General features: G+C 50.3%; 2 protein-coding genes across 2 annotated transcripts; one reads left to right on the top strand and one right to left on the bottom strand.

Annotated features, from left to right (window-relative positions):
* The first annotated feature begins 4,925 nt into the window (after positions 1 to 4,925).
* LOC131926516 (cytochrome c oxidase subunit 5B, mitochondrial) lies at positions 4,926 to 6,822 on the top strand. The gene is made up of 4 exons (XM_059282018.1): positions 4,926 to 5,088; positions 5,624 to 5,697; positions 5,871 to 5,970; positions 6,633 to 6,822. The coding sequence occupies exons 1-4, from the start codon at positions 4,986 to 4,988 to the stop codon at positions 6,743 to 6,745; spliced, it is 390 nt and encodes a 129-aa protein (XP_059138001.1). The 5' UTR covers positions 4,926 to 4,985; the 3' UTR covers positions 6,746 to 6,822.
* A 6,124-nt stretch (positions 6,823 to 12,946) lies between these two features.
* On the bottom strand, positions 12,947 to 25,417 carry Actr1b (actin related protein 1B). Its single transcript, XM_059281785.1, has 11 exons — positions 25,255 to 25,417; positions 23,458 to 23,522; positions 22,091 to 22,166; positions 16,118 to 16,243; positions 15,750 to 15,874; positions 15,371 to 15,587; positions 15,158 to 15,250; positions 14,888 to 15,062; positions 14,372 to 14,433; positions 14,156 to 14,196; positions 12,947 to 13,978 (listed from the first exon to the last, which is right to left on the bottom strand). The coding sequence occupies exons 1-11, from the start codon at positions 25,300 to 25,302 to the stop codon at positions 13,876 to 13,878; spliced, it is 1,131 nt and encodes a 376-aa protein (XP_059137768.1). The 5' UTR covers positions 25,303 to 25,417; the 3' UTR covers positions 12,947 to 13,875.

The following is a 25,417-nucleotide window of genomic DNA, read 5'->3' as shown; positions in this document are numbered from 1 at the left end:
GTGTCCACAAAACAGTCTTTAAATTAGAGAAGCAATTTATCAGTCATTTATATATTTATCTCACAAGTAAATACATTCCATGTATATGCACTTCTTTATACCGATTCTTCGAACATATTTACATAAGCTTGGAACTGGTGACTTTTAGCCAGAGGGGATTTCAGTCCCCAGGGGATATAACACAGGGCCCTGACTGAAGACACTTTTGTTGTCACCCTGGAGAATTCTAGGAGGCAGAGCTTCCAAATCCCACAATACACAAAGGCTGGCCTCACCTCCCCCTGCTTCAAATCATTTCCAGACTCAAAATGTTAATTGTGCTGAGGTTGAGAAAGTTTGGCTTGGAAGGGGAGGCAGGAAGAATAAACACCACATTGCCGGCTTTTTCCTTACAGACTTGTTATGGGATTTATTACAATGTGCTCTTATTTTGAAAACTGGGGCGGTTTGAATTAGAATGTCCCCTATAGGCTCATATATTTGCCGGCTTGGTCATTAGGGGTGACACTACTTACAGGGATTAGGAGGTGTGGCCTTGTTAGAGTTGTGGCCTTGGAATAAGTGTGTTACTGGGGGTGGACTTTGGTTTTTTTTTTTTAAATGTATTCAATTTTATTTTATGTGCACTGGTGTGTTACTGGGGGTGGACTTTCGTTTTTTTTTAAATGTATTCAATTTTATTTTATGTGCACTGGTGTGGGGGTGTCAGATCCCCTGGAACTTGAGTTACAGACAGTTGCGAGCTGCCATGGGGTTGCTGAGAATTGAACCTGGGTCCTCTGGAAGATCAGCCAGTGTTCTTAACTGCTGAGCCATCTCTCCAGCCCCGACTTTGGGGTTTTAAAAGCCACAGCCTGTGGATCCAGAGGTAGAACTACTTTTCTCAGGCTACTTTTCCAGCACCCTGTCTGGCTGGTGTGCCGTTCTGCTCTTCGCCATTATGACAATGGACTAAACCTCTGACACTGTGAGCAAGCGCCAATCAAATGCTTCCTTTTATAATGCTGCCATGGTCATGGTACCTCTTCACAGAAACAGAACACTAAGACAACTGAAAATTGCCTTATAAGGTAAGAAATACTATTCAATAAAAGTTGATTGATTTGACCAAGACAATGATGGAGTTGCAGATTGTTCCCCAAGGGGCAGAGGTAGCAGTGGAGGGTGGACAGAGCTGGAGGCAGGAGGGGATGGGAACACCCTGCAGCCTGGTCCTGAAACTGGTGCTCATGTACACAATCTTACACGTGTGTTCACGTGTGTGCACATATATGCACATGCATATGGAGGTCAGAGGTTGACGCCATGATGCCCTTGATTGCTCTCCCTGTTATTTTTGTGACAGAGTCTCTCTCCGGACATGGAGCTCACCATTTTGGCTAGACTGGCTGACCAGGATCTTGCTGCCTCTGTTTCCCAGTGTGGCTATTACAGGTATGGGCTGCTGAACCCAGCTTTATGTGGGCACTGGAGCTCAAACTCAGGGTCCTATGGTTACATTTTATGGACTGAGCCATTTCCCAGCCTCCACACACCCAGTCTTGGTGACCAGAATGAGGGTCAGATTTTCTTGAGTCAGATAAGTCCTGACAAAATTCTCCTATTTTTAGGGGAACCTATGAGAGTGAGAAACAAGTATGTATTGGTTACCTTTCTATTGCTGTGATAAAACACTGTGACCAAAGCAACTTATGAAAGTGTTAATTCGCTTACAGTTTCAGAGGGTTAGAATGCATGATGGGGGAGCAGGCATGGCAGCAGGAAGAGCTGGGAGCTCACATCCTGATCTGAAAGTAGGAGAAAGCAGAGACAGAGCTAACTAGGAATGGAATCTTTTGAAATCTCAGAGCCCACCACCAGTGGCACATCTCCAACAAGGCCACACCTCCTAGTCCTTCCCAAACAGTTCCACCAACTGGGGACCAAGTATTTAAACATATGAGCTTACGGGGGCATTCTCATTCAAATCACCACAAAGTCTAAGCTAAAATTTTACCTTGGGACAGCAGAATGGTTTAGTGGGTAATGGATGGTACTTGCTACACAGGCCTGAGGACCAGAGTTCAAGCCCCGGAACATAAAGTTAGAAGGAGAGAACTGACTCCACAGAGTTGTCTTCTGACTTCCACAAGCATACTGTGGCATGTGTGTGCCCACATATGTACACACACACACACACACATCTTCAGTAACATAAAGTTTAAATTTCCGTATTAGAGCTTGCAATATTCCATTTTACAGTGAGGCATTGGGGACTTATATCAGAACTGAATATTCACTGGCTTGCTAAGAGACAGGTTAGTAGATATTCACTGAGACAAGGGTTTGTGGTTAAGATAGGAGAACTCTGGCTTAAAACACAGGTAAGTTAAACAGGATTCTGTGGTGATATACTGTGTACCCTAATAAAATTTGCTTGAAGATCAGAGGACAGAACAAGCCACTAGATTAAACATAGAGGCCAGGCAGTGGTGGCACACACCTTTAATCCTAGCACTCGGGAGGCAGTGATCCATCTGGATCTCTGTGAGCTCAAAGCCACCTTGGATTACATGAGATTGACTCAGTCTAGGAGGGAAACAGAGCCAGGTAGTGGTGGCCACATACCTTTAATCCCAGCACTTGAGATCTCATGCTTTTGCTTGGGAAGCACACATGCCTTTAATCCCAGCACTAAGAAGGAAGTAATACGGCTGGGTGGAGAAAGGTGTATAAGGTGTGAGGAGACAGGAACTGGCTTTTAGGTGGGAGACCTTTCAGGTGAAGACTCAGGATTTCAGTAAGAGGATTCGTGGAGTTGGCAAGGTGAGATGTGGCAATGGCTTGTTCCTTTGTCTCTATTATCTTTCAGCATTTATCCCAATATCTGGCTCTGTTTTTTTTTTTTTTTTGTTTCTTTGTTTGTTTGTTTGTTTTTCGAGACAGGGTTTCTCTGTGTAGCTTTGCGCCTTTCCTGGAACTCGCTTGGGAGACCAGGCTGGCCTCGAACTCACAGAGATCCGCCTGTCTCTGCCTCCCGAATGCTGGGATTAAAGGCATGAGCCACCACCGCCCAGCTTTTTTTTTTTTTTTTTTTGTTTTGTTTTGTTTTGTTTTTGTTTTTTGAGACAGGGTTTCTCTGTGTAGCTTTGTGCCTTTCCTGGTACTCACTCTGTAGACCAGGCTGGCCTCGAACTCACAGAGATCCGCTTGGCTCTGCCTCCCAAGTGCTGGGATTAAAGGCGTGTGCCACCACCGCCCGTTTTTTTTTTAATTAAAAGACTATTTAACATTTGAATTACGAGATTCTTTGCTGCAGGCCTGATCAGACCATCATATTTGGCAGCATGCATCTGCAAGAGGAGTCCTCAAATGAAGGACTTCCTTGTCTCCATCAAGTCCTGTTTCCAAAGAGTTTATTCTGAAATTTGCATTTGATGGAAAACAAGAAATACCTAGCATTAGTTTTCTTGACTGTTACCAAAAGGAAAAAAGATGGATGAGCTAGCTGGTGGGGCTGGCTGTTTTTAATTCCCCTCACCAAACACCTAATGCAGGTACAAATCAATAATAAATCCATGGGGGAAATATTTCTTGAACCAAGGAATTTTTTTTCCAACTTAATCCAGATGATTGTAGTGGAGGTCAGGCAGGAACAATAAAAACCATGCCAAATGAAACCCATTTTCAAACAGGATCAAGGAATTTGGGGCCTCAGAACAGAGACTTTTTTCTTTCTTTCTTGGTGGTGGCATCCACAAAGACCAGGTTAGTTGCTCTGAAGGACTGTTCCACCAGCCCCTTTTGAAAATAACCCGCAAGGGGCAAATGGCAACAACTGGGAATTTAGTCCTTCATAGATAGCCACAAATTGACCTATAAGCTTCATATTTGGTCCAAGCGGCCAGATTTACTAAAAGTTATTTGATAGTATCATATGCCAGGCCTCTTCATGGTGTTGGAGATTCCGTCACTGGGACACATTTAGGGAAGCACAGTGTTTCAGGAATATTCCACAATGTGAACAAAATGCTAGGCCCATGAAGTGGCCAGTGTTTGAAAGTCCTCTAGCCATCTTGCCGTGGGTTTTCACACTTTACCTGTCTGTGTGTGGTGGGGACCAATGGAAGATGTTTTATGTTTAGAGACCTTTGGCCACAGTACCTACTGTGATTTCCACTTGTAGTATCAACTCTCCTTCCTTCCTCCTTCTAGCATGCTCCTCATTGGTCCATAACCTCACGGAGTAGCCCCCCGGAAGTGTCCTGCATCCATCCCCATCCCTGGGGCTAACACCATCGTATCCCATGACACTACTGTAGGAGGAAATGGAGGGTGGTGCAAGCCTTAAATCCCAGCAGAGAGCGCCAGATTTCTGTGAGTTCGAGACCAGTCTGATCTACAAAGCGAGTTCCGGGTCAGTCAGTACATAGTGATACCCTGCCTAAAAAAAAAACAAAACAAAAGGGAAGAGAAACTGAGGCCAAGACTGTGGGGGAGGTCCTGCCCAATTCTGACAGGGTGGGACAATGCAACAAGTTGGTGATGGCTAAAGCTCTGCCTGAAGACCCGAACCCGCGACTAACAGGCATAGCAAGCAAACGAAGAAGTCTTCCTGAGCTCACGCCCAAGTTTGCACCATTTGTGGTGCAGCAGCAGGTCCCTGACTGAGGGGAACTTAAGCTTCCAACAGCACTTCCACCACGGGAACGCCTAAGTGGCAGGGACTCAGAGGCGCGAGCACGCCAGCGAACAGCCACAAAAACCCGAAAGCCGCTGTCATGGTTACGGAAACCACGCCTCCGGGCCTGAGGGAGTCTGCGCGGCGGGCGAAGAGGCAGAGCTGCTCATGCGCAGCATCTACCTTCGCCGCTCCGGCAGGCGGGGGCGGGGGGGGAGAGAGGAAGCGGAAGGCTGACTGGACGTTGACGGACGCCCATCACCGGAAGTCCCGCCTGTCTTTGCCGAGCCTGTTCCCGGAAGTGCATCTGCTTGTCTCGGGCGAGATGGCTTCAAGGTTACTTCGCGGAGTGGGCGCTCTGGCGGCGCAGGCCCTGAGGGCCCGCGGGCCCGGTGGCGCGGTTGCGACGCGCTCCATGGCTTCTGCAGGTCCGTGGCCCGCTGGGCGAGCCAGGCCGGTGTCCGTGGCCTCCGGGGTGGTTGGTCACGGGGCGGGCGAGCGGGGTCTGCCATTGAGCGCCTTCGGGCCCCGTTGACCACCTTCCGCTCCGGGAGCCTGCGTTCCGCGCGGTCTGGCTGTGATTTCGGCCGCCCGCCCGCCCCACCCGATTGGCCGCTGCTAAGGTGCCCCGTCTGGAAGGTGCCGGGTGACCTTGGGAGACAGGGACTATTGGAGGGATCAGAAAGGACTGGACCGACTTTCAGATTGCTTGCCCATCCCCAGCCAGGACACTCGCATTGACTTGATTTTAGAAAAAAAAAAGTCGAAAAACAAGCTTTGGTGGCGGTTGGTGGGACAAACTTCTCCTAAGGCTCTGGGAGTCATGACTCAGTGGGTTTGGGGACCGTGGAAATACTTGGAAGCCCACCAAAGACGCTTACAATGTCACCTTTCCCGTGTTGATCGTTTTAGCGTGTATTTATTCGCGGTCCTATCTGTTGACATTCATTTTCCTTCTCTTAGGTGGTGTTCCTACTGATGAGGAGCAGGCTACAGGGCTGGAGAGGGAGATCATGATAGCATCTGAGAAGGGACTGGTGAGGAAAAACTCTCTGTGTCCTCTGGAGCCCTTGGACGTGGATGGGATTCGAGGAGTCTCCTGTCAGCCAGCATTTGGTCCTGGAAACCCAACTTGTAGGAACAGCCCCTTTGCGGTGTAGTTAGTTGTGGGGGATGTCTGTCATAATTAGTCACTTCTTGTCTTTTTCAGGATCCATACAATATGCTACCTCCAAAGGCAGCTTCAGGCACCAAGGAAGATCCTAATTTAGTCCCGTCCATCACCAACAAGCGAATAGTGGGCTGCATCTGTAAGTACCTTGCCTTTATTTTCTGGTCCATTTGTTTATAACCTGCTACACAGGATGTCTGTAAGTTGCTTCAGATACGTGCATGTGATTGACTGTGTGCATAAAAATACTCGTATAAATTGTTGTAAAGGGTTCTGACCGTCTCAAGCCTCAATATGCATGAGAGGCCACCAGATTCAGATGCCCTGGAGCTGTAGTTATACAAGCAAGGTTGTGAGCCACCTGATATGGATACTGGGAATTGAACTGAGGTTCTGGAAGAGCAATCCATGTTCTTAATTGTTGAACCATCTTTCCAGCCCAGATTTTTATACACACACAAACACAATGCATATATGCATATGCATATATATGTATATATATATATATATATAATAACTTGTATGCCAGGCATTAGGGATACAAACAAATACTTATCCCACTTTGGGATTCTGCGTAGGGAATGGAATTGTTGGAACCTACAGTGACCCTGATACAAGGTTATTTCACTCAGCCCTATTTTTTAATTTGAAAGAGCAGAACTTGAAGTGATCAGAGTCAACTGCAGGTTTTGTGGGTTGTTGGTTTTTTGGTCTCAGAAGTGTCTGCAGGAAAGAGATGAATGTTGAAGTCTCCTTTGTACGCTGGAGCTGGATGACTTTGAACCACCTTTTCCCTTTCAGGCGAAGAGGACAACTGTACTGTTATCTGGTTTTGGCTGCACAAAGGTGACGCTCAGCGATGCCCAAGCTGTGGAACCCATTATAAACTGGTGCCCCACCAACTGGCCCACTGAACCCCTGCGTTAACTTTTCAGAATGTGATGGAAAATTTCTCTCTAATAAAGACTAGCCATTGTATTGGCTCCTTCCATAGGTGGCTAGCTAGTCTTCTGTAGTTTTTTTTTGTTTTCTCTGTGTATTCTTGGCTGTCCTGGAACTCCCTCTGTAGACCAAGCTGGCCCTGAACTCACAGAGATCGGCCTGCCTTTGCCTGCCGAGTGCTGGGATTAAAAGTGTGTATCACATCACCACCACTACAACCTGGCTTCTATAGATTTTTTTTTATATTGAGATCAGCTATCTCTTAATACTGGTTTGACATCTACTCAATGTAAAATCAGTATAGAGTTAGTTTTATATAAGGATGGAGGGGGCAGAAACTAAGGGAGATTTTAAAGGGTGGAAGCAATGGCGATATTTGGACCTTGTGTGGATCTTGATGTTTTTGTTTTTGCAGTGCTAATGATGGAATAACTGGGCCACATGCTAGTGAGCCACTCTCCAACCCTGAATCTAGATTTAGGCGAAGTCCCCCATTGGTGTGTCCCGTGTCCGTCCGTCTCCCGTCCCCCGTCCCCCCCCGCCCCCCCCCCCCCCCCCCCCCGCCCCCAGCTGAGGACCGAACCCAGGGCCTTGCGCTTTCTACCAAGCACTCTACCACTGAGCTAAATCTCCAACCCCACCTACCAAGTTTAAAGGAGAGGAGGAGGAAAGGAGAGACACACTAAGGTGGACATGGTGCCGTCATTTATGGTTCCAGTTACTTGAGAGTCTGCAGTGTGAGGATCACCTGAGCTTGGGCAACATAGACAGACTGTCACTCAAAATAATAATGATCATTTGAACTTAGTACTGACATCTAAGGATTTACTAAATTTTTAAATGTTGAGTTCTCTTCACAATACCCATGGAAATTAATAGCAGCTCACTTCGGCCACCATGTGTATGTATGATACGTTGGTGCAATTTGGCAGATGTTCAGCATACATACTTTTCGGTTCGAATTCAGGGATAGAGAGCCTGGGGAAAGGCCCTTCTTCTATCTTGCTGACCTGTTTGGAAGGTGCAGTCTAAGCTATTGCTTCCACTCTGAGTGACCACCTCTGTTTCCAAGTGCTCAGGCATCGATTGGCCACTCGAGGCCTTTCCTGTGGGGAAGGGATCCCACATGCTGTTAAATCTTACTCTGACAACCCCACTGTAAATGCTGTTTCCCACGGTCTGTTCCTGGACTCTCCGGGTACTCCTGGGAAGCTTTCCTGTCTGCAGTCTCTACCTTTTCTTTTCACTCCTTCAAACTGCAGAGGATGAGCTAGATCATTAAGTTAGTCTGTGCTCCCCTGGCTTCTCACTGCCAAATCTCCTTGCTGTTTTTCTTTTAAGGATTGTAACCAGTTCAGAAAGGAAAATCTCCAGGACATTTACAGGCTATGGTAGGCAGAACAATAATCTGATCTGCATCTTAAACCTCAAATGTCTGCTCCTAAACTCCAAAACCTGTACATACCTTAGGTCACATAGCAAACAGGAATTAAGGTTGAGATGGGAACAAGGGACAGCTGTCTGGTTGGCCACTTGTCTGGCTCAGCAGGTAAAGGTACCAGCTGTCCAGCCTGATGACCTGAGTTCAGTCCCAGGGGCCCACATGCTGGAAGGAGGGAACCAACTCCCATTAGTTGTTCAATGCCCTCCACACATGTGCTGTGGCACACACCCACACTAAATAAATATAAATATTTTAAAAATTAGGGAGACTCTTGGTTATCCAGGTGGAATACAGAGAGGGACTTAATGATGCTGACAACCCGGGAAAGAGGTCTTGAGGCAAGAGATGCGAGTGGTCTCTGGAGGGAAGGCAAGAGAGTAGTCTGCAGATATGAAGGCCTGTAATGCTTTGATTCTGCCCAGGGAGACCCTGTTGAGCTGCTATGTAAGATAATAAATTTACATTCTTGAGTCCCTACGTTTGTGATTAACTTTTTATAGCTGCAATAAGAAACAGACTAGTAAATTCCTGAGTCTTTGATTTAGCTGCACTTTGGAATCTGGAGATCTACAAATCTTAGGAGCGAGGCCATACTAGACCACTGAAGTGTAGTCCATAGGGGTGGGACTTGGGTAGCAGAGCTTCAGAGTTCCCAGTGCTTCTAGTCTGCAGCTGAGGCTGAGAACCTCACTTGGTTAGTCACATGGAGTATCCTGTACCTCCTTGGACCTCTGGGTAAGAAGGAAATGTAGACTAAATCTCAGGTTCTGCCTGAAAGAGGGTTTCAGCTGAACCTCTGGTTTGTTTCCTGTCACCAAGGAGAAATAGAGACTTCATTAAACTATCTGCAAGGTCAGGAATAACCATATCCAGGACCCTTTGTAAATGGCCAGTCTGATGCTCCATCATACATGTGTGTATGGTTTTTTTTGTTTTCGTTTTGAGACAGGGTCTCACCATATAACTGGCTGGTCTGGAACTCCCTGTGTAGACCAGGCTGGCTCAAACTCAGAGATTCACCTCAGAGAATCCAAACTGAGTGCTAGGATTAAAGCCTGGTGTGTATTTTTTTGTTTTTTTGTTTTTTTTTTTTTGGTTTTTCGAGACAGGGTTTCTCTGTGTAGCTTTGCGCCTTTCCTGGGACTCACTTGGTAGTCCAGGCTGGCCTTGAACTCACAGAGATCCGCCTGGCTCTGCCTCCCGAGTGCTGGGATTAAAGGCGTGCGCCACCACCGCCCGGCTATTTTTTTGTTTTAATTTATCTGTGTGCATGCATGTGCAGTGTTTGTGGGCACATGAGCCACAGTGCACACACACAGGATAACTTTGTGAAGTTGTTCTGTCCTTCCACCTTTGTATGGATTTGGGAGATTAACTCAGGACGTCAAGCTTGTGTGGTAAGTGTCTTTACCCACAGAGTGTGCCTTTTAAAAAACCCAGAGCCATATCTCTACCCCCTCCTGTGTTCCATCTTACAGACTACCTAATCTGTACAGTATAACTATCAAAAACCAGGAAGGTAGTTTATATATTTCAATCACCTAATCCTTAGACCTCAGGTTTTCCTAAATGTTCCCATTAGATTTGCGCGTGTGTGTGTGTGTGTGTGTGTGTGTGTGTGTGTGTGTGTGAGAGAGAGAGAAAGAGTGAGACAGAGGGAGAGAGGAATATCGCTGTATAGCCCAGGCTGGCCTCAAACTCAAGATCTTTCTGTGTCAGTCTCCTGGTTGCTGGAATTACAGGTATGTGTCACAAACCGAGCTATTCAATGTCTTTTCCATCAAGAGGGTCCAGTTGGGAGTCATATTCCATTGCGATGTCTGGGGCAGTTCCTGTCTTATTCATTCTATGACACTTTCAGTGGTTTTTAAATTTTAATAACTAACCTGACTCCTGTTTGTGCTGTTTGTATACTTCTGGGTATCTGTTGGAACACAGTCAACCTATCAGTAACTTAAAGAACACAGACTCTTCCCCCTCAGAGACAATCAACTGTCCATAGTCCCTGACTAGGGGAGGGGGAGGGTTCATGATGTCCACATCATGCTAGAATGTTGACTGGGTTGCTCTTGTGCAGGCAGTCACAGCTGCTGGGAGTTCCTGAGTGCACTGTCCTGTCACATCCCGAAGACACTGTTTGAGTTCAGTCCTTGGCAGCTTCTGGCTCTTACAAACTTTCTGCCCCTCTTCCATGTTGGCTCTGAGTCTTGGGGATGGGGAGTAATAAACAGATGTCCTTAGTCTCTGCACTTTGACCAGTTGTGAGTTTGTTTCACCACTATCCACTGTACAGACCAGCTTCTCTGTTGAGGTCTGAGAGCTGCACTAATCTATGGGTGGACAGAGGGGAGGCTGATACCGTCCTTTTAGCAAAATAGCAGTAGGTTCACCCCTGGGTAAGTGAGCTGCCCCAGGCATGGGTTCTTGGGACAGATGTGCGCACCCAGGCTTGCATTTCTTCAGTCAGAGAAGTGGTTGGTTACTCCCCAAACACTGGAGCCACCAATGCACCCATGGGCATCTCTTGCCAAGCCAGTCACTCCAGTTCACAGCTAGGTAAGACTTAACTCCCCACAGCAGCCTCCACAGCACCTTCCAGTGCTTAGAGCTAGCCAGCAGGGAGGAAGCTTCCCGTCAGTTACAGTTTGATTTTTACATGTCCGGTGACCAATATGTGCGTATCCTCAGCAATAAGATCTTACCATCAAATACTGGGGACAGCCAAAAGGAAGCAACAGCCTGTCTTGGCATTGTTTTGGGACAATACAGACACCCCACCAACTCAAGGGGAGGAATCCTACACGTGAACTCAAGCCTTCAAGTGCATGGCAAGCACTTTATCAACAGCCATTCCCCAGCCTTATTTAGTCACATGTCAGGACTCACAGATACTTTATTGTATGGTCTCTAATATATTAAAGATTGGAGCATTGGGGGCTGCTTTAAGTCGGTCGGTTATTGCCTTTAGTCATTTGAGTTCTTCCCAATGCCACAAGACATAGGTCTATCTTGTGTTCCCCTTTAGGGAACTGAAGGATAGACCTGGACACTGCTCATTGTTTATGGGGTGCCACTGATTCTAGGCCCTCCAAGCAGAGGTAGGGAACCCATGTATATAGTCTAACCTGGTGCTTGCGTACACAGTTAAGTGTTTGTCAGCATTAGAATAAAACCAGGAGTTCGTACCTGTGAATCCGTGCAACACAAGACCTAGTCTAGCTGTTCCCCTCAGCTATAGCTCTTACCAGGCCTTTCCTGCCAGAAGCTATGGGGGCTATGGAAGCCATTTTTTTTTTTTAATTTTCTTAAAAAAAAAAAAAAAAAGAATGTGACCTTGACATGTATAAGGTGTGGTTCCTGTGGAGAGAGCAGCAGGAGCAGAGGTAGCAAGCAAAACGACCCAGGACGGGTTCTCTTAAGGTAGGAATGCAAAAGACCTCAAATGCAGCAGCGTGGTTCCCACAAGTGATTTGCCAGCATCACTCCAGCTGTTTTAGTTTTCCCAGGAAGTGGAGGTCTACGTTAACCGGAATCCTACTGAAGGGAGGCTGCCGTGTCTTCCTCCCCCATGGCTACATTTACTCATATCAGTAAGGACTCATGAATATTTTATTGTATGGCTTATAACGCATTACAGATTTGAGGTGGTTACCCGCGCAGTAATTATGAGAGCAAGCACACTGGGTGGGCAGAATGGAGCAGGGTCATGATCTCGGCTGGGTAGGACGGGGACTGCAGGAGACAAGGCTTGGTGACCGACAAGAGGGGCCTGTGAGGAGGGAGGAACTCAGCAGGAAGGTTCCAAACACAGGTGGCCCGGAGCCAGTGGTGCCAGCAGAACCCTGCACAAGAGCTGGTTGGCAGGGTCTCTCAGCGAAGGGTTCTGTGTAAACTTTGATGCTATGCTTTGTACGGCCGCCCAGAATCCCCTGCACACATATCCGATCAGTAGTTTGGCCTGTAGCTTTCAACACCTGGCTCTGGGCACTATCCTTCCATAGTGAAAACTGTCACCTAGCACACAGCTCAACAACTTCCTCCACACCCTCCACATGCTAGCCCAGCTGACCTCTTTGGTTTATGTCACTGTGCCACAGACCAGTTTACCCTTCCTCGCCAACAACTGTCAAAGGATCTCCCTAATCACTGACTGCCCCAAGCTCTTACAAGCCAGCATGCCCCACCTATTGGCTCTGCCCTTACGCTGTTGGCCCAACACTGTTCCAAAATGGCTGCTAGTTCTCCTCTGAGCTGAATGCTTTTCGGGGCTAAGCCCTGTGGTTCTCCATCAAAGCCGTGTCGTGCTGACACACTAACAAGCACACACCCCCGACTTGTTGAGCTCTCACTGCCTGCAGGACTTCCTGATTGTGTTCTGCTTCTTCCTGTCCAGCACGGTCCATGCTTAGGCTGCCCTTCTCATCCGGCCCTAGGCTGGCAATCTGTATCACTGCCCGCACCCGCGTGCCTCTGCAGGCCTGGGTGAGAGGCGACACACACATGGCGGCCCTGTCCAGGAACATGCAGGGAAGGCAGCCTGGCTCTGCCTCCCCTAGCAGGTCAGGGCAAGAGGGTAATGAGGCTGCTCTCACTTGTCCCGTTGCCCTGCCAACCACCGAAGGCCTCAAGCTCCTGAGCTATGCCAGTGTCGTGCTGAGTTCCCTCTGGTCCTTTCTCTCCACGTCCCCAAGGGTGAGTGAGCAAATGAGAGCACATAAAGCCACAAGAATCAGAGCCACACATTGGGCTTTGTCCATAATTATTACTATAATGATTTATAAAAAGAATCATTTTCAGGCAACTGTGTTAAATTATTGTTCAGCTCTGGAGAGGGAGGTGGGGCCCTGGCCATGGTGAAGACCTTTCTTGAGGGAGGTGAGGTGCCTACCCTTTGGGTCTAAAACTCCGGATGAAGTGGCTTTCCCTCAGCAAATAAAGACCATAATCCCTTCCTGTCCAGGGCACCGAGGGAAGGGGTGGGGGGGGAATAGCAAATCAATGTAGTGCCTTGACAGGGAGTGGGGCAGACCACAAGGTGTGGCTGCCCATGGCTCTGATGCTCTGACCCTTGACCACATTCCTTCATTGGGAATGGAGGACTGTTCCCTAGTCAGTCCTAGCTAGGACATTTGCCCAGCAAAACTGGGTGTCCAAGGGTCCAGGCAGCCCTGGCAAGCCAGGAAGAAGAAATTGGCATGACACACACCAATGTGCCTCACCACCCTAATGGGAGCTCCTGGCTGCCCCCTCCGCCCACTCCAGTGACCCAGGGACTCTAGCCCCAGTTGGAGCCTGTCAGAACAAACGGAGCATGTGAATGTCTGGTCTTGGAGCTTCAAGATCGGAGCAAGGAACCACAGGCCAAAATGGCCTCCTGAGAGGGTCACCCACACCAACTCACTGGCAGACTCTTCAGTTCCTGTGCTCCAGCCTGGGACTGCCATCCATGCAGCTAAACGTTACTCTCTGTGTGTCTGTGTGTGTATGTTGAGCACAGGGGGAGGGGAGGGCTACAGGCGAGCATGACTGCGTCACCTGCTCCGGGGTCTGGGCATGCAGGGGACCCTAGGCCTAGAGCATGAACCCAGACCAAAAGGGGTCAAGGGCTCTGGCTCCCCTTTCCTCCCTCTCTCCCACTATGTCCAGCCTCCTTGGGCGTTAGAAGGTTTTGCGATGAATCGCACGGGAGCCATCTTCTTCATATTCCTTTTTGGATACCCACATCTTCTTGAAGGTGTCCAGGGAGGCGAGGATGGAGCCGCTGTAAAGACGGAGAGACAATAGTCTTTGGTACCTGTGGGCTGGGCCAGCTGCCATCCCCGGGTCCTCAGAACTCCTATCCTTTTACTTGGGAAAGAAATCCATCCATTTCTCCCCGGCCAGTGCAAAGCCTTGGAGAAGTCTCCCCCGAAGCCTTTCAGCTTGAGCCCCACCTCACCCGATCCATGTGGAGTACAGCCGTTCCTGAGGAGCTGAGATCTAGAAGGAGCAAATGGTTGTATAACCACCTGTCCCTACACAGCCACCACCCTCAAACCCAAGGCAGTAGTAGGGCGGCAGGGTGGAGAATGGGGAACCTGGGCTCAGAGGGGTCCCCATCTCCCTGAAGGCCAGCACCACTCAGCTCCCTCTCCCCAGAGGTTTCCAGGCTCACCTTGATTTTAACGTCCTTTGGGGCGAGCTTCTTTACTTCACTTAGTAACCTGTCTCCAAAGCCTGTGGATACAAGGACGGCCAAGCCTGGACCACAGCCAGCCTCCTTGCCATGGTGGCCCTTAGACCGCTAGCTGTTGCTGTCTCTCTGCCAGCACCCTGGAGGGTACAGCTTGTTGAGAGACTGACATGAGATGTAACCTAAAGCCATACAATGCCACCTGACCCTACGTCCTGCCTGAAGATGCCTCAACTGAGCACTCCACAGCAAACTCACCGTCTAGTCACAAGCTAAGGAAACCTTTATTTTAGTGCTTGGTTGTTTTGGTTTCTTTTTCTTTTTTTTAAATGAATGTCTCATCCTATGTAATCTAGGCTTGGCAGTGAACTCATGATCTTCCTGTCTCAGCCTCCTGAGTACCGAAATGACAGGTATATGCCGCCATGCCTGGCATGATTTAATTCTAAATTGAGTCTCTTAAAAAACAACCAACTAAAACCAACAAACTAACAGTACCTTTAAAGAGTGTTGAGCCCCCTGAGAGCACAATATTGGAGAACAGTGTCCGGCGAAGGTCCATGTCAGACTTGTGGATGGCGAAGGCCAGCACTTCATGGAGCCCCTCACTCTCATCCCCCACCAGGTCTGGCTGGAACAGCAGCTCAGGGGCCCGGAAGCGTGCAGGCCCCACCTGTGGAGAAGAAGACTGAAGCTCTCCAGAGTAGCCAGTCCTTTTCCTCCAGGTCAGCATCGGCTACCAGCCACCATCGGGCCCTGCCCACTTACGTCAAGTGTGCTGCCGTCTGGAAGGGTGTACTGCACCTTCTCAGTCTCTAGAGCTTCGTCCTTCTGCGGGTTGATGGACAGGTAGCAGGCTCGCTGTATGGGCAGAGCACACTCTTAAGCTGACCGTAGCAGGGACACTTGTGGCCAGGGCTTGCTTTCATGTCTTGGCCTCCCCAACCCCAGCCATGTCCACAACCCCATGCCCTTTATCACCTCTTTGATGGTCCGGACAACCTCAAACTCAGCCGAGGTGTGGAAGTCGGCCCCTTCCTTGCGCAGCAGCAGCCTCAAATATCGAGAGACGTCACGGCCCGCAATGTCTACCCGCATGATGGAGTGTGGCATGGCAAAGCCCTCATAGATGGGGACAGCGTGAGTGACCCCGTCCCCCGAGTCTAAAACCACTCCCGTTGTGCGTCCTGTTGCGTACCTGCCACCAGGTCAGCATCCTTTTACTTCAGCCACTGAGGTGAGAAGACCTCCTCAACCCCGCAAGGGACCCTGGGATATTATTTATACTACACTAGAAACAGGCATGGAGGGGATCAAGAGGCTGTGCCCCCCCGGGGACGTCAGGACTTGGGGCACTCACAGGCTGAGCACGGCCTGCATGGAGATAAACAGTGCGGGGACATTGAAGGTCTCAAAGAACACCTCTGCTGCCTTCTCCCGGTTCTTACTGGGGTTCAGCGGGGCCTCCGTTAGAAGGACAGGATGCTATGAGAGACGAGGGAGTCACACACACACAAAGACAAGCTAGGCTCCAACACAGCTTTCTTTCCTGAGCCAAGAGCAGCACTGGACAGCGCGTGTCCCTCCGAAGACCCGGCCCTGACCAACTCTGGCAGTCACTGGTTGTGCCCATGCTCACACAGAGAGAGCTGGAAAAGTCCTACCACTATGCAGACAGGGAAAGAACAATCGGGAAAGCGGGAGTGTGGGGGAGGGGAGCTACCACACCTCCTCAGAGAAGGTCTGCAACTGGTCCTTAGAGTAGACGTACTGCCAGACGCGCTCCATGTCATTCCAGTCTCGCACCACACCGTGCTCCATGGGGTAGTGGATGGTCAGCAGCCCCCGGTGCTCCTGGAGGACGGGGAGAAAGCGGACATAGCACCTGGCCCTCCATGAAGCTGCCTCCGGCCTCTGCCTGCTGGCTATCTCCCTGGGTATCACACAGGCTCCCAGAGCTCGGCTGGCCTCACATGGCTGAGGACCAGGGAAGATGGCAACATGCCTTACTGCAGAGTCTTCTGAGCAAACAGCGGCCATTTTCATCAGACCAGCCGTGCCGGCTGCCTGTCGGTTCCCTCAGAGAGGGTGGGGTCACCGGACCCTCACCCAAGACTCCTCCCAGTCATTTGTAGGCACTCTGTCCTAACTGTATGTCGCTCCAGGATCTTGAGAGGTGCCGAGTACATATGCTGGGGAAGGTTAACTGAAGGGAGACCCCACCATGATGGGCGAAAACTTTCCAGGTGCTTAGGGGTTCCTCGTCCTCCTCTAAGTAGCCCCTCATCCACACAATAAAAACCAGTTTTCCCAGGGTAAACGGATGGAGTTTGCATTTTGGTTTATGGCAGGAACCTTAGAAGGAGGAGAAAGATGCTGTCTCCTTGGGAAGGAATTCTTCCAACATGTCTGGTAGTCAGCAGGATACGACAAAAACAAAGATGTGCTGTAGACTATTATTTTAACATGTGTTACATTTGTTTATGCTGTGGAACATTTGTTTTCATGATGCAAAGATGTGTTGCATTTGTTTAACTCTGTGAAGCTGTGTTACTGTGCCTGTCGAAAACACCTGACTAATATAGAGCTGAATGGCCAACAGCGAGGCAGGAGACAGGATAGGTGGGGTTGGCAGGCAGAGAGAATAAGTAGAAGGAGAAAAAGAAAGGAAAAAAAGATTGAGGAGCAAGAGAACAAGGAGAGGCCAGTCACCCAGCCACACAATCAGTCACAGAGTAAGAGTGAAAGCAAGATGTACAGAAGTAAAAAAAGGAAAAAGCCCAGAGGCAAAAAGGAAGATGGGATAATTTAAGGAAAGCTGGCTAGAAATAAGCCAAGCTAAGACCGGCCATTTATAAGTAAGAATAAGCCTCTGTGTGTATTTATTTGGGAGTTGGGTGGCAGGCCCCCAAAAGAACAAAGAGTAAAAAAACCCAACCAACTACAGAGGTGAGTTTGGGAAAAGCAACAGCGTCGCTCTTACTCCAGATGATGAGCCGGGCAGCTAAAGCCTCACTGAGGACGGGCATCTGCTTTCCCATGTGGTGTGCTGGAGTATCCCTCCTTGTAGCAACAGCGGCAGTGCCCTGTCCTGGGTGATAAGATGAGCAACTGAAGCCTGGAGGGAACTGGCTTGTGTGGAGGGGGAACTGCAAAGCAAGGACACATGGCTAGCACCCTCCATGGTAGCCTTGGACTTGGAAAGAAAGGTGGAAAAACGGAGATCGTGGCATTGGCTTGCTGCTGCGTACAGGTGGGGGACCAAAGAGCACACAACTCCGATCTATGTTAAAGGGCTCTTCCTGAGATCCAAGGACTTGGAACCTGTGGGAAGCACTGGTTAAGAGTGACGGTTACAGAACTGAGAGAGCTGGCACATGGCACTCCAGTCACTAGGCACGACAGGATGTTATTAACCGCGCTTCAGAAGAAGGTTGACTTAGCAGGGATCTTGGCACAGGGATAGGGCTTGAGCGGTGTTCATGAGCCCACTATGCCAGCTGCTGGTGGAGGAAGCTTTTCTGGGACAGAGGTCACAACAGCCACTTCCCTAATGAGGTAGCCAGGGACACCTGCAGGGGAGGACCGTGCACAGGGTGACTGGAAACCCCATGCTCAAGTATGAATTTACTGGCTTGCCAACTATTGGGACCAGGTGTGTTGGCACACATCTTTAATTCCATCACTCAGAAGGCAGAGACAGGTGGATCTCTGTGTGTTTAAGGCCAGCCTGGTTTACCTAGCCAATTCCAGGACAGTCAGGGTTACAGAGACTTTGTTTCACGATGCTCCCCCCACCCCCAAAACAAACAAACAAACAAACAAACAAACAAGCAAAAAAACAACCCATTTGGGCTTGGGTGGGTGCTGGTACTAGGTGTTCCTTGGTTCCTGGTAGTGCCCAAGAACATCAAAGACAACGAGTCTCAGGTGATGGAAATGGCTTAGCCATGCAGGTGAAAGGATTAAGTTTGACCAGAGTTGGGCAACTTCCTCCCCTGGGTATGCTGTGAATATTTTCCTCTTGGAGGCGAACACAGATGAGTCACCCAAACAGAAGTCCTTTCAGCCGCCAGGTGTGGCAAATGGAGAGGTACCATCTGGCTGTAGAGGTATTGGAATGGCAACTAAGGACGCGCCAGTCTAAGTTGAGAAGGTGCAGCCAACTGCGAGGTGGGTGGGTATAAAATACTGTGCCCTTGGCCTTAGGTCTGATCAGCTTGAGCCACCTGAGCCGTACGGAGTTCATCAAGACTAGGAAAATGTTGGGGCTGGAGAGATGGCTCAGCGGTTAAGAGCACTGACACTTCCTCCAGAGGACCTGGGTTCAATTCCCAGCACCCACATGGCAGCTCACATCTGTCTGTAACCCCAGTTCCAGGGGATCTGACACCCACATACAGACATACACGCCAACAAAACACCAATGAACATAAAATTAAACAACAACAACAACAAAACCCCACTGTCTTTAAAAAAAGAAAGGAAGGAAAATGCATCAAGGACCCATTAAAGTATCCCCGGATGAGGAAGCCATATAACTGATACAAATGGATGGAATCTTTTGATTCAGTACTGGACTTCACTAATATTTTACTTCAGTAGCTCCTCAGCTTTGGATTTCTGAAAACTAATACTTGCCTGGAATGGACTTTCAAAATACTTCAAGGTTCCCTTCACAACCCTGCTATTTCTCATGGGATGGTGGCCTAGGACCTTGCTCTGTCATCCTGAGCAACCCTGGTAAGAAGGTTTAATTATACAGATGACACAATGCTAACCTGAGTGCTTTGTGGATGTGGAAACCCATCTGAAAGACTTAACAGTGCACCTAAGGGAGCAAGGACGGGAAGGAAATCAGGTCACGAACGGGGCAAGGGCCAGGCACAACTAAGACATTCTCGGGGGCTTTGTGGTTGGGTGAAGCATGGATGATACCCACTGTGCTGACTGGTCTTATGTCAACTTGACACAATCTAGAGTCATCTGAAAGGAGGGAGCCTCAATTGAGCAAATACCTCCATAAGATCCAGCTGTAAGGCATTTTCTTAGTTATTGATGGGAGATGGCCCAGCTGATTATGGGTGGTGCCATTCCTGGGCTGGTGGTCCTGGGTTCTGTAAGAAAGCAGGCTGAGCAAGCCATGGGGAGCAAACCAGTAAGCAGCAGTCTTCCACAGCCTCTGCATCAGCTTCTGCCTCTAGGTTCCTGCCCTGTAAGAGTTCCTGTCCTGATTTCCTTCGATGATGAACAGCATGAGCTGAATAAACCGTTTCCTCCCAACTTGCTTTTTGGTCGTAGTAACAGAAACCCTAAGACACCCACAAAGGTAACTAAGAGATTCTGCAACAACCCTTGCATGTAAAAATTAAAGAATGAGCCGGGTGGTGGTGGCGCACGCCTTTAATTCTAGCACTCGGGAGGCAGAGGCAGGCAGATCTCTGTGAGTTCGAGGCCAACCTGGGCTACAGGGTGAGTTCCAGGAAAGGCGCAAAGCTACACAGAGAAACCCTGTCTCGAAAAACCAAAAAAGTTAAAGAATAAATGTAAGATACCTTGCAAGAGTATGAAATAGACTTCTGGAGGACTTGAGGTTAATGAGATTCCAGGTGCTGGGGTGGGTTGACTGAGAAGGCCCTCTAAGTCCCCTAAACAATAAAGGCTACTGTCATGCTGTTGGGTGTATACCAAAACCAGATGTAAGACCCTGCTGGCTGATGTCATTGCATGCCTCAGTTGCAGGACTTGGTAAGGTCCAGTTGAGACTAAGCTGAAGTTTCCCCAGCCCCTGGTTAACTTTCATAGCACTGCTGGAGAAAATTATGGTCCAAAGTTCTGCTTGGTGGCAGACCTGGCATGCTACACTATGGAAGTGCCAGGCAAGATGTGCCAGTTAGTGCAATGATGGCATGAACCATTATGGATACAACCAACTTTCTGATTAGCTTAAGGCCTGCTCAGGAGACAGGAACTTACATCTGGTACTGTGAGCTCAGACAGAAATGCACCACGGTTGGGGAAAGTCACAGGCCCTAACAACTGCACTGAGTCTGTCACATGAATGTGATGTGCCTTCCGAATATCTGTCTTCGCACTTAGGGTCTTACGGCTGTCCGCTTCCCGTGGATGTCTTCCTGTTTCCCTTTTCCCATTTTTTTTTACTTGTGTTTTGCAGAAGGAATACCACCAAGACTACAGACATGGAGAGAGGGTCGAGACGATATGAGGGCTTGGTGCTCCGCTGAAGTTGGAGAATCGCCAGTTATCTGTCACCCCTCCAAGGCTCAGGGAACACTGCTGAAGGGAGTGTGTGTATGTGTGTGGAAAGACTCTAAGAGCTGAAGGAAGAGGTAGCATTACAGAACACAATAAATACTCCAAGCAAGAGAGGAGCCATTTTATCAGGTCAGCTGTACCTGCTTGCAAGAAACCTTTTGAGCAGGCCTGCTGAGGTCCCCTCAGAGGAGGCGGTGGGAGGGTCACGGGACCCTCAGAGTTCTCCCTCCCGTACCTCCCAGCCACTCACAGGCAGTTCTGCCCTAACTGCACATGGTCTCAGGGCCTTGAGAGGTGCTGGCGTATCCAGGCTGGGGAAGGCTCACGGCAGAGCGAAGATTGCTGTGGGTTTCCCTTGCTCCCACACTAGCCTCTCACTCATACCCATCAATAAAGTCTCTGGTTCCCCAGGTGAATGAACTTCAGTAGACTCCTTGTCTGCTTTCTCACTGGGGCCTTCTAAAGACACACTGTTTACGTCTACCCAAGGAAAGAATTCTGGAAACGTGCCCCACCCCACAGCCAGTCATCCTCTTACCCCATGAATGTGCTTCCTCACTCACTGCCTAAACTGTCTACAGTGTCTCCTCATGCCCTCATCAGCATCCATCTGCAGCAGTCCATCACCATCCAGCCAGTGTTCCTGTCAGCATGGTCCCTCCTAGGCCACCCGGGCCCATCATTCTTCCAGAGTACAGCTGGGACTCTGGCCTCTTGGCCCAGCTCTCTAATCAGCCCTTATCTATCTTCTATAGGATGTGCCACCTCTACCTGCCCACAGCTACCCCTCTAGTGGACACAAGCTTCTCTTACAACAGTGGGTGGTACTCACCTCCCAGGAACCGCTCATCTGCCCTTCTATTCAGGCCTCCCCCTTCAGGCCCAGGACTGCTCCTTTATTCCCCAGGGGCCTACCTGACTCCTGCCCATGTAGGGCTGGCTCTTCCCTCACGCCCTATATTGGCTCCCTCAGAGTCTGATTTGGCTGTGGAGTCCCCAGGTTATGCCAGCCTAGCATGAATAAGAAATGGCCCCAGCCCTCCTCAGAGCAGGGATCAGGTCCATCCAATCTAGGTGATTCTAATTCTTCAGTCACTTTTGGGGGTAGCTGAAGATGACTTTGAACTTCTGATCCTCCTGCCTCCACCCCTCCCAAGTGCTGTGATCACACGCTTGTGATCTTGATCATTTCTTTCTCCTATAATTTCTAAACAGCTTCTGAATGAGGACGGGAGGCCCAACCATGTTCCTTAGGAGGGACATTTTGTTGGCATCTCACAGAACAGGGGTTGTCTTGCCACATACACAGCACTAAACAACCGAAATGGGGGGGGGGGGCAAAAAGGCACAGAAACCCTCAAAGAGGTTGCTCTGACCACCAACCAGCTCTCCTGTGACCGAGGAATTCAACGGAGGGCCAGTTACCTCTGCTTTCGGTCCGATGAAAAGGTCCCCCTCCAGGGCTCCGGCCATGACCCGCATGTGCTTGGGCCGTCCGACACTGCAAGGACACAGAAGATCAGTGAGCTGGGCAGGGGCATGGCTGAACCTGCTGCGTCCAGGAAAACTGTAGCCCAACCGCGAAGCTCTAGCCGGTGGCCAGTCTAAGTACTGCCAAGTGGCTCAGGGCAAAGGTCAGACCCTAGGCTTATGGGGAGGGGGCCAGCAGCAGCATTGGTTTTAGAAGCACAAGCCGTTTGGGGCCTGAAGGAATGGGTCTCTCTCCAGGGAGGGCTGAGTGTGAACATCAGGACCCCTGCATGGCCTGGCTCTGTCTAGCAAGGGATGAGCCTTCTGTAGCCCACCCTCTCGTCTGCTAACAGGTGGAGGATAACCCTAGAGCCGTGTAGTGGCCACTGTCCTTCCCCACTGCCATGGCTTCCAGAACCGAGATTCAGTTCTTGGCAAGCACGTATCGGATGAGCCGCCATTCCAAATCGTGACCCACATTCCCCACGTACCACCAACAGCCTTCCCTGACACCCACCCAGAGTTCTAGATGGGAAGCTGAAGCCCTTCTATGCACCCTCAGCACGCCCAGGCTGGCCTTGTCCCTAGACAGGCCTGTAGTTCTTAGAGCCACTCCAGGGGACTTCAGGGTCCACCTCTGATCTGTAGGCCACCGACACATCCTTCAAGCTCTGAGAGGCTCCCGAGAGAAACTTCCCAGTGGGCAGGCAGGGCCCAGGCACTCCAGGATCTCTAGGATGGTACCACTCTGGTATTCCTGCCACCACCAGCACCACCTGGGGTGTGTGGAGAGGGCTAGACAGAACATTTCCTACATGCTAAACATAAATAAGCCCTGATGAAAACATTTTTAGGGGCTGCGGGGGTATAGCTGAGAATGTACGCTTAGCTTTCAGGAGGCTAGGGGTTCAAGCCGCTGCACCCAAACTCGTAATAACCAGAAAAACCTTTCCAGGGAGGCAGGGGTGGCTGCGTATCCTCCCTCCCTCCCCCCCCCCCCCCGACTCTCTGTGGGAGTTTAGCTCTTTCCCTGGAGAGAGGTCCCTTTTATTCCTGCTATAACCATCACCACACCCCATCCCCAGGGCAATGCCAGCTGCTTCTCCTCTTCTCTGGCTCAGCCAGAAACAAAGGTAAGAGGCTCTGAAGAGGAAACCGAGCACTGAACTCTCCCAGAGCTCAGGTTAACCCCACCAATCTGGTGTTTCCTCTTACAGGTGGAGGGGAGCCGCCCTCAAAGAGAGCTGTGACCACAGGGCCCATGTTCTTCCCAAAAGCAAGTAAGGGCGGTCAGGGGAGGCGGCTGCCCCAGCAACACTTACTAGTTTGGGAAACAGTACTTAGGAATCTGGTCTCCCGCAAAACCAGCCTTGATCACCCCGGAACCCTGCAAGGAAAAGCAATGTTTAGCTCCTGCCATCGGCTCCAGATGCCGTCAGTGTCCCCAAGTAGAGAGAGCGGGCAGCCCCACCAAAGCTGGGCAGGGAGGAAACCAGAGACCCCGCTTAGAGGACGAGATCGTTCACAGGCACTAGTAGCTCAAAACTGGGAGTGATGCTGCCTTTCCTGCCCTGGAGATTTGTATTTGGCTGGGTCTGGAAACTCAAGGGGGAGATGAGAGGGACTGTTAGGGGCATCGAGCAGGAGGAAGTCAGGGTTGCTGCTCAATATTCTACAGTGCACAGGTTAACCCCGTTACCAACAATCACCCGCACCAGAAGGGTATCAGTGAGGAGAGAGAAACCATTACATACAGCTTCCTCTGTGCATGCTATGGCTAGTTCCTGTGGGAGGAACACAGCTCCACTCCAAAGATAGCTAGATGCTACCCCTCAGTGTCATCCATGCCTTTTTTCACCAGCAGAAACACACCACATATTGGGCCCACCAGGGAGACCACTTGGTGGATGGAAAGATTGGTGGCTTTCTCAAGTACCTTTCCTGGGGAGTAAGAGAGACTGGCCCTGGCCCTGCTCCAGCCTGGATGCTGGACCTAGGATTTCAACAAGAACCCGGAAAGCCTTCCACTCAGTAAAGGAATCACTTTCTCATACATACCCTTTGCCCACCAATCTCCATCACAACCCTCTAGCCATGCAGAGCAGAAACAAACACGTCCAAGTTATAGGAGAGGGCCTCCAAGCCCCAAAGGAGCCAAGTGGGTGTCTCTAAGCGCATAAGCTTGCTGGCCACCAAGAAGGGAAGTAGCCTGCTGTACATTGCAGCTTGCCAGAGCACTGTTCAGACAAGCACATTCCCAAACCCAGAACTAGTCTCCATGATAAACACCTTGTTATGATCTAAGGGAGTCCACATGGGTGCTCCAAAAAAAGGCAGCCACAAAGGGACTCCATCAGGGGGGTCACGTGGGAAGGAGTCAGCTCCCAGAAAGAGCAGAAGTGTGTCACTGTCAAAAACTCCAAGGCCTACACACCAGAGGTATCATCTAGGCACAGCCACAGAGAACCCCAGCTATGGCAAGGGTTCTGAGGCTAGGCATCTCCCAGGGCAGCTGAAGGCAAGCAGAACCCAGGCGCTGAAAGACAAAGCCTCGGGAAGCGGGACCTCTTTCCTTTCAGGCTTGCAAACAACTACCCCAAACTGCTGCTGCTCCGTCCTGGGAAAAGTGGTCCTGCACTCTCCATTTAAAGAGTGGGGGCGTCAAAGCCGCAAAGTGGCTGCCAAGTGGTGGTGGGTACTTGGCTGGTAGAAATTAACGTGCAGTGTTTGCCTCTGGGTGCAGCCCCTTGGGAAGTGTTGTAAAGATCACCAGGCCCTCCAAAAGATGAGGCCAGCAGTGTGCAAAGGTCAAATGTCAGCCGACCTACACCAGGCGTCCAAAGCTGACCATAATAAGCAAAGGATCGGGGGTCGAAACTTGCCCAGCGCTTCCACCCAAGACAGACGCGTCCACCGGCCTAGGGCATCAAGGACCGCCTGGCTATGTCCAGCTGTCCCGCACATCCCGGGCTCCGAGGGAAGTGGTCCCGAGGCCCACACCTGGCCCCCGCGGGGGCAGCGAGTGGGCACTGGCCCCACCAGCGCCGGCCACTGCGCGGAGCCGCGTGCGACCCCTGGGCGGGACACAGCCCTCCCCCAACCCCGCGGTCCGGACTCACATTGTCGATGACCACGGGCTGGTTGGCGATGATGTCGTAGGACTCCATGGCCGGGCCGAGCCGGCCCTGCCCAGCAGGCGGGCTGCAGGAGGACCGGCGGGCTACAGGGCGCGCGGGAGGACCCGGACGGCCGCGACTCGAGATGGGGCGCCGCGCCCCTCCC

The sequence above is a fragment of the Peromyscus eremicus genome, chromosome 16_21 (genome assembly GCF_949786415.1).
Source record: "Peromyscus eremicus chromosome 16_21, PerEre_H2_v1, whole genome shotgun sequence".
Lineage (NCBI taxonomy): Eukaryota > Metazoa > Chordata > Mammalia > Rodentia > Cricetidae > Peromyscus > Peromyscus eremicus.
The sequence above is the reverse complement of the archived record's forward strand: the minus strand, read 5'-3'. Positions and strand labels throughout refer to the sequence as shown.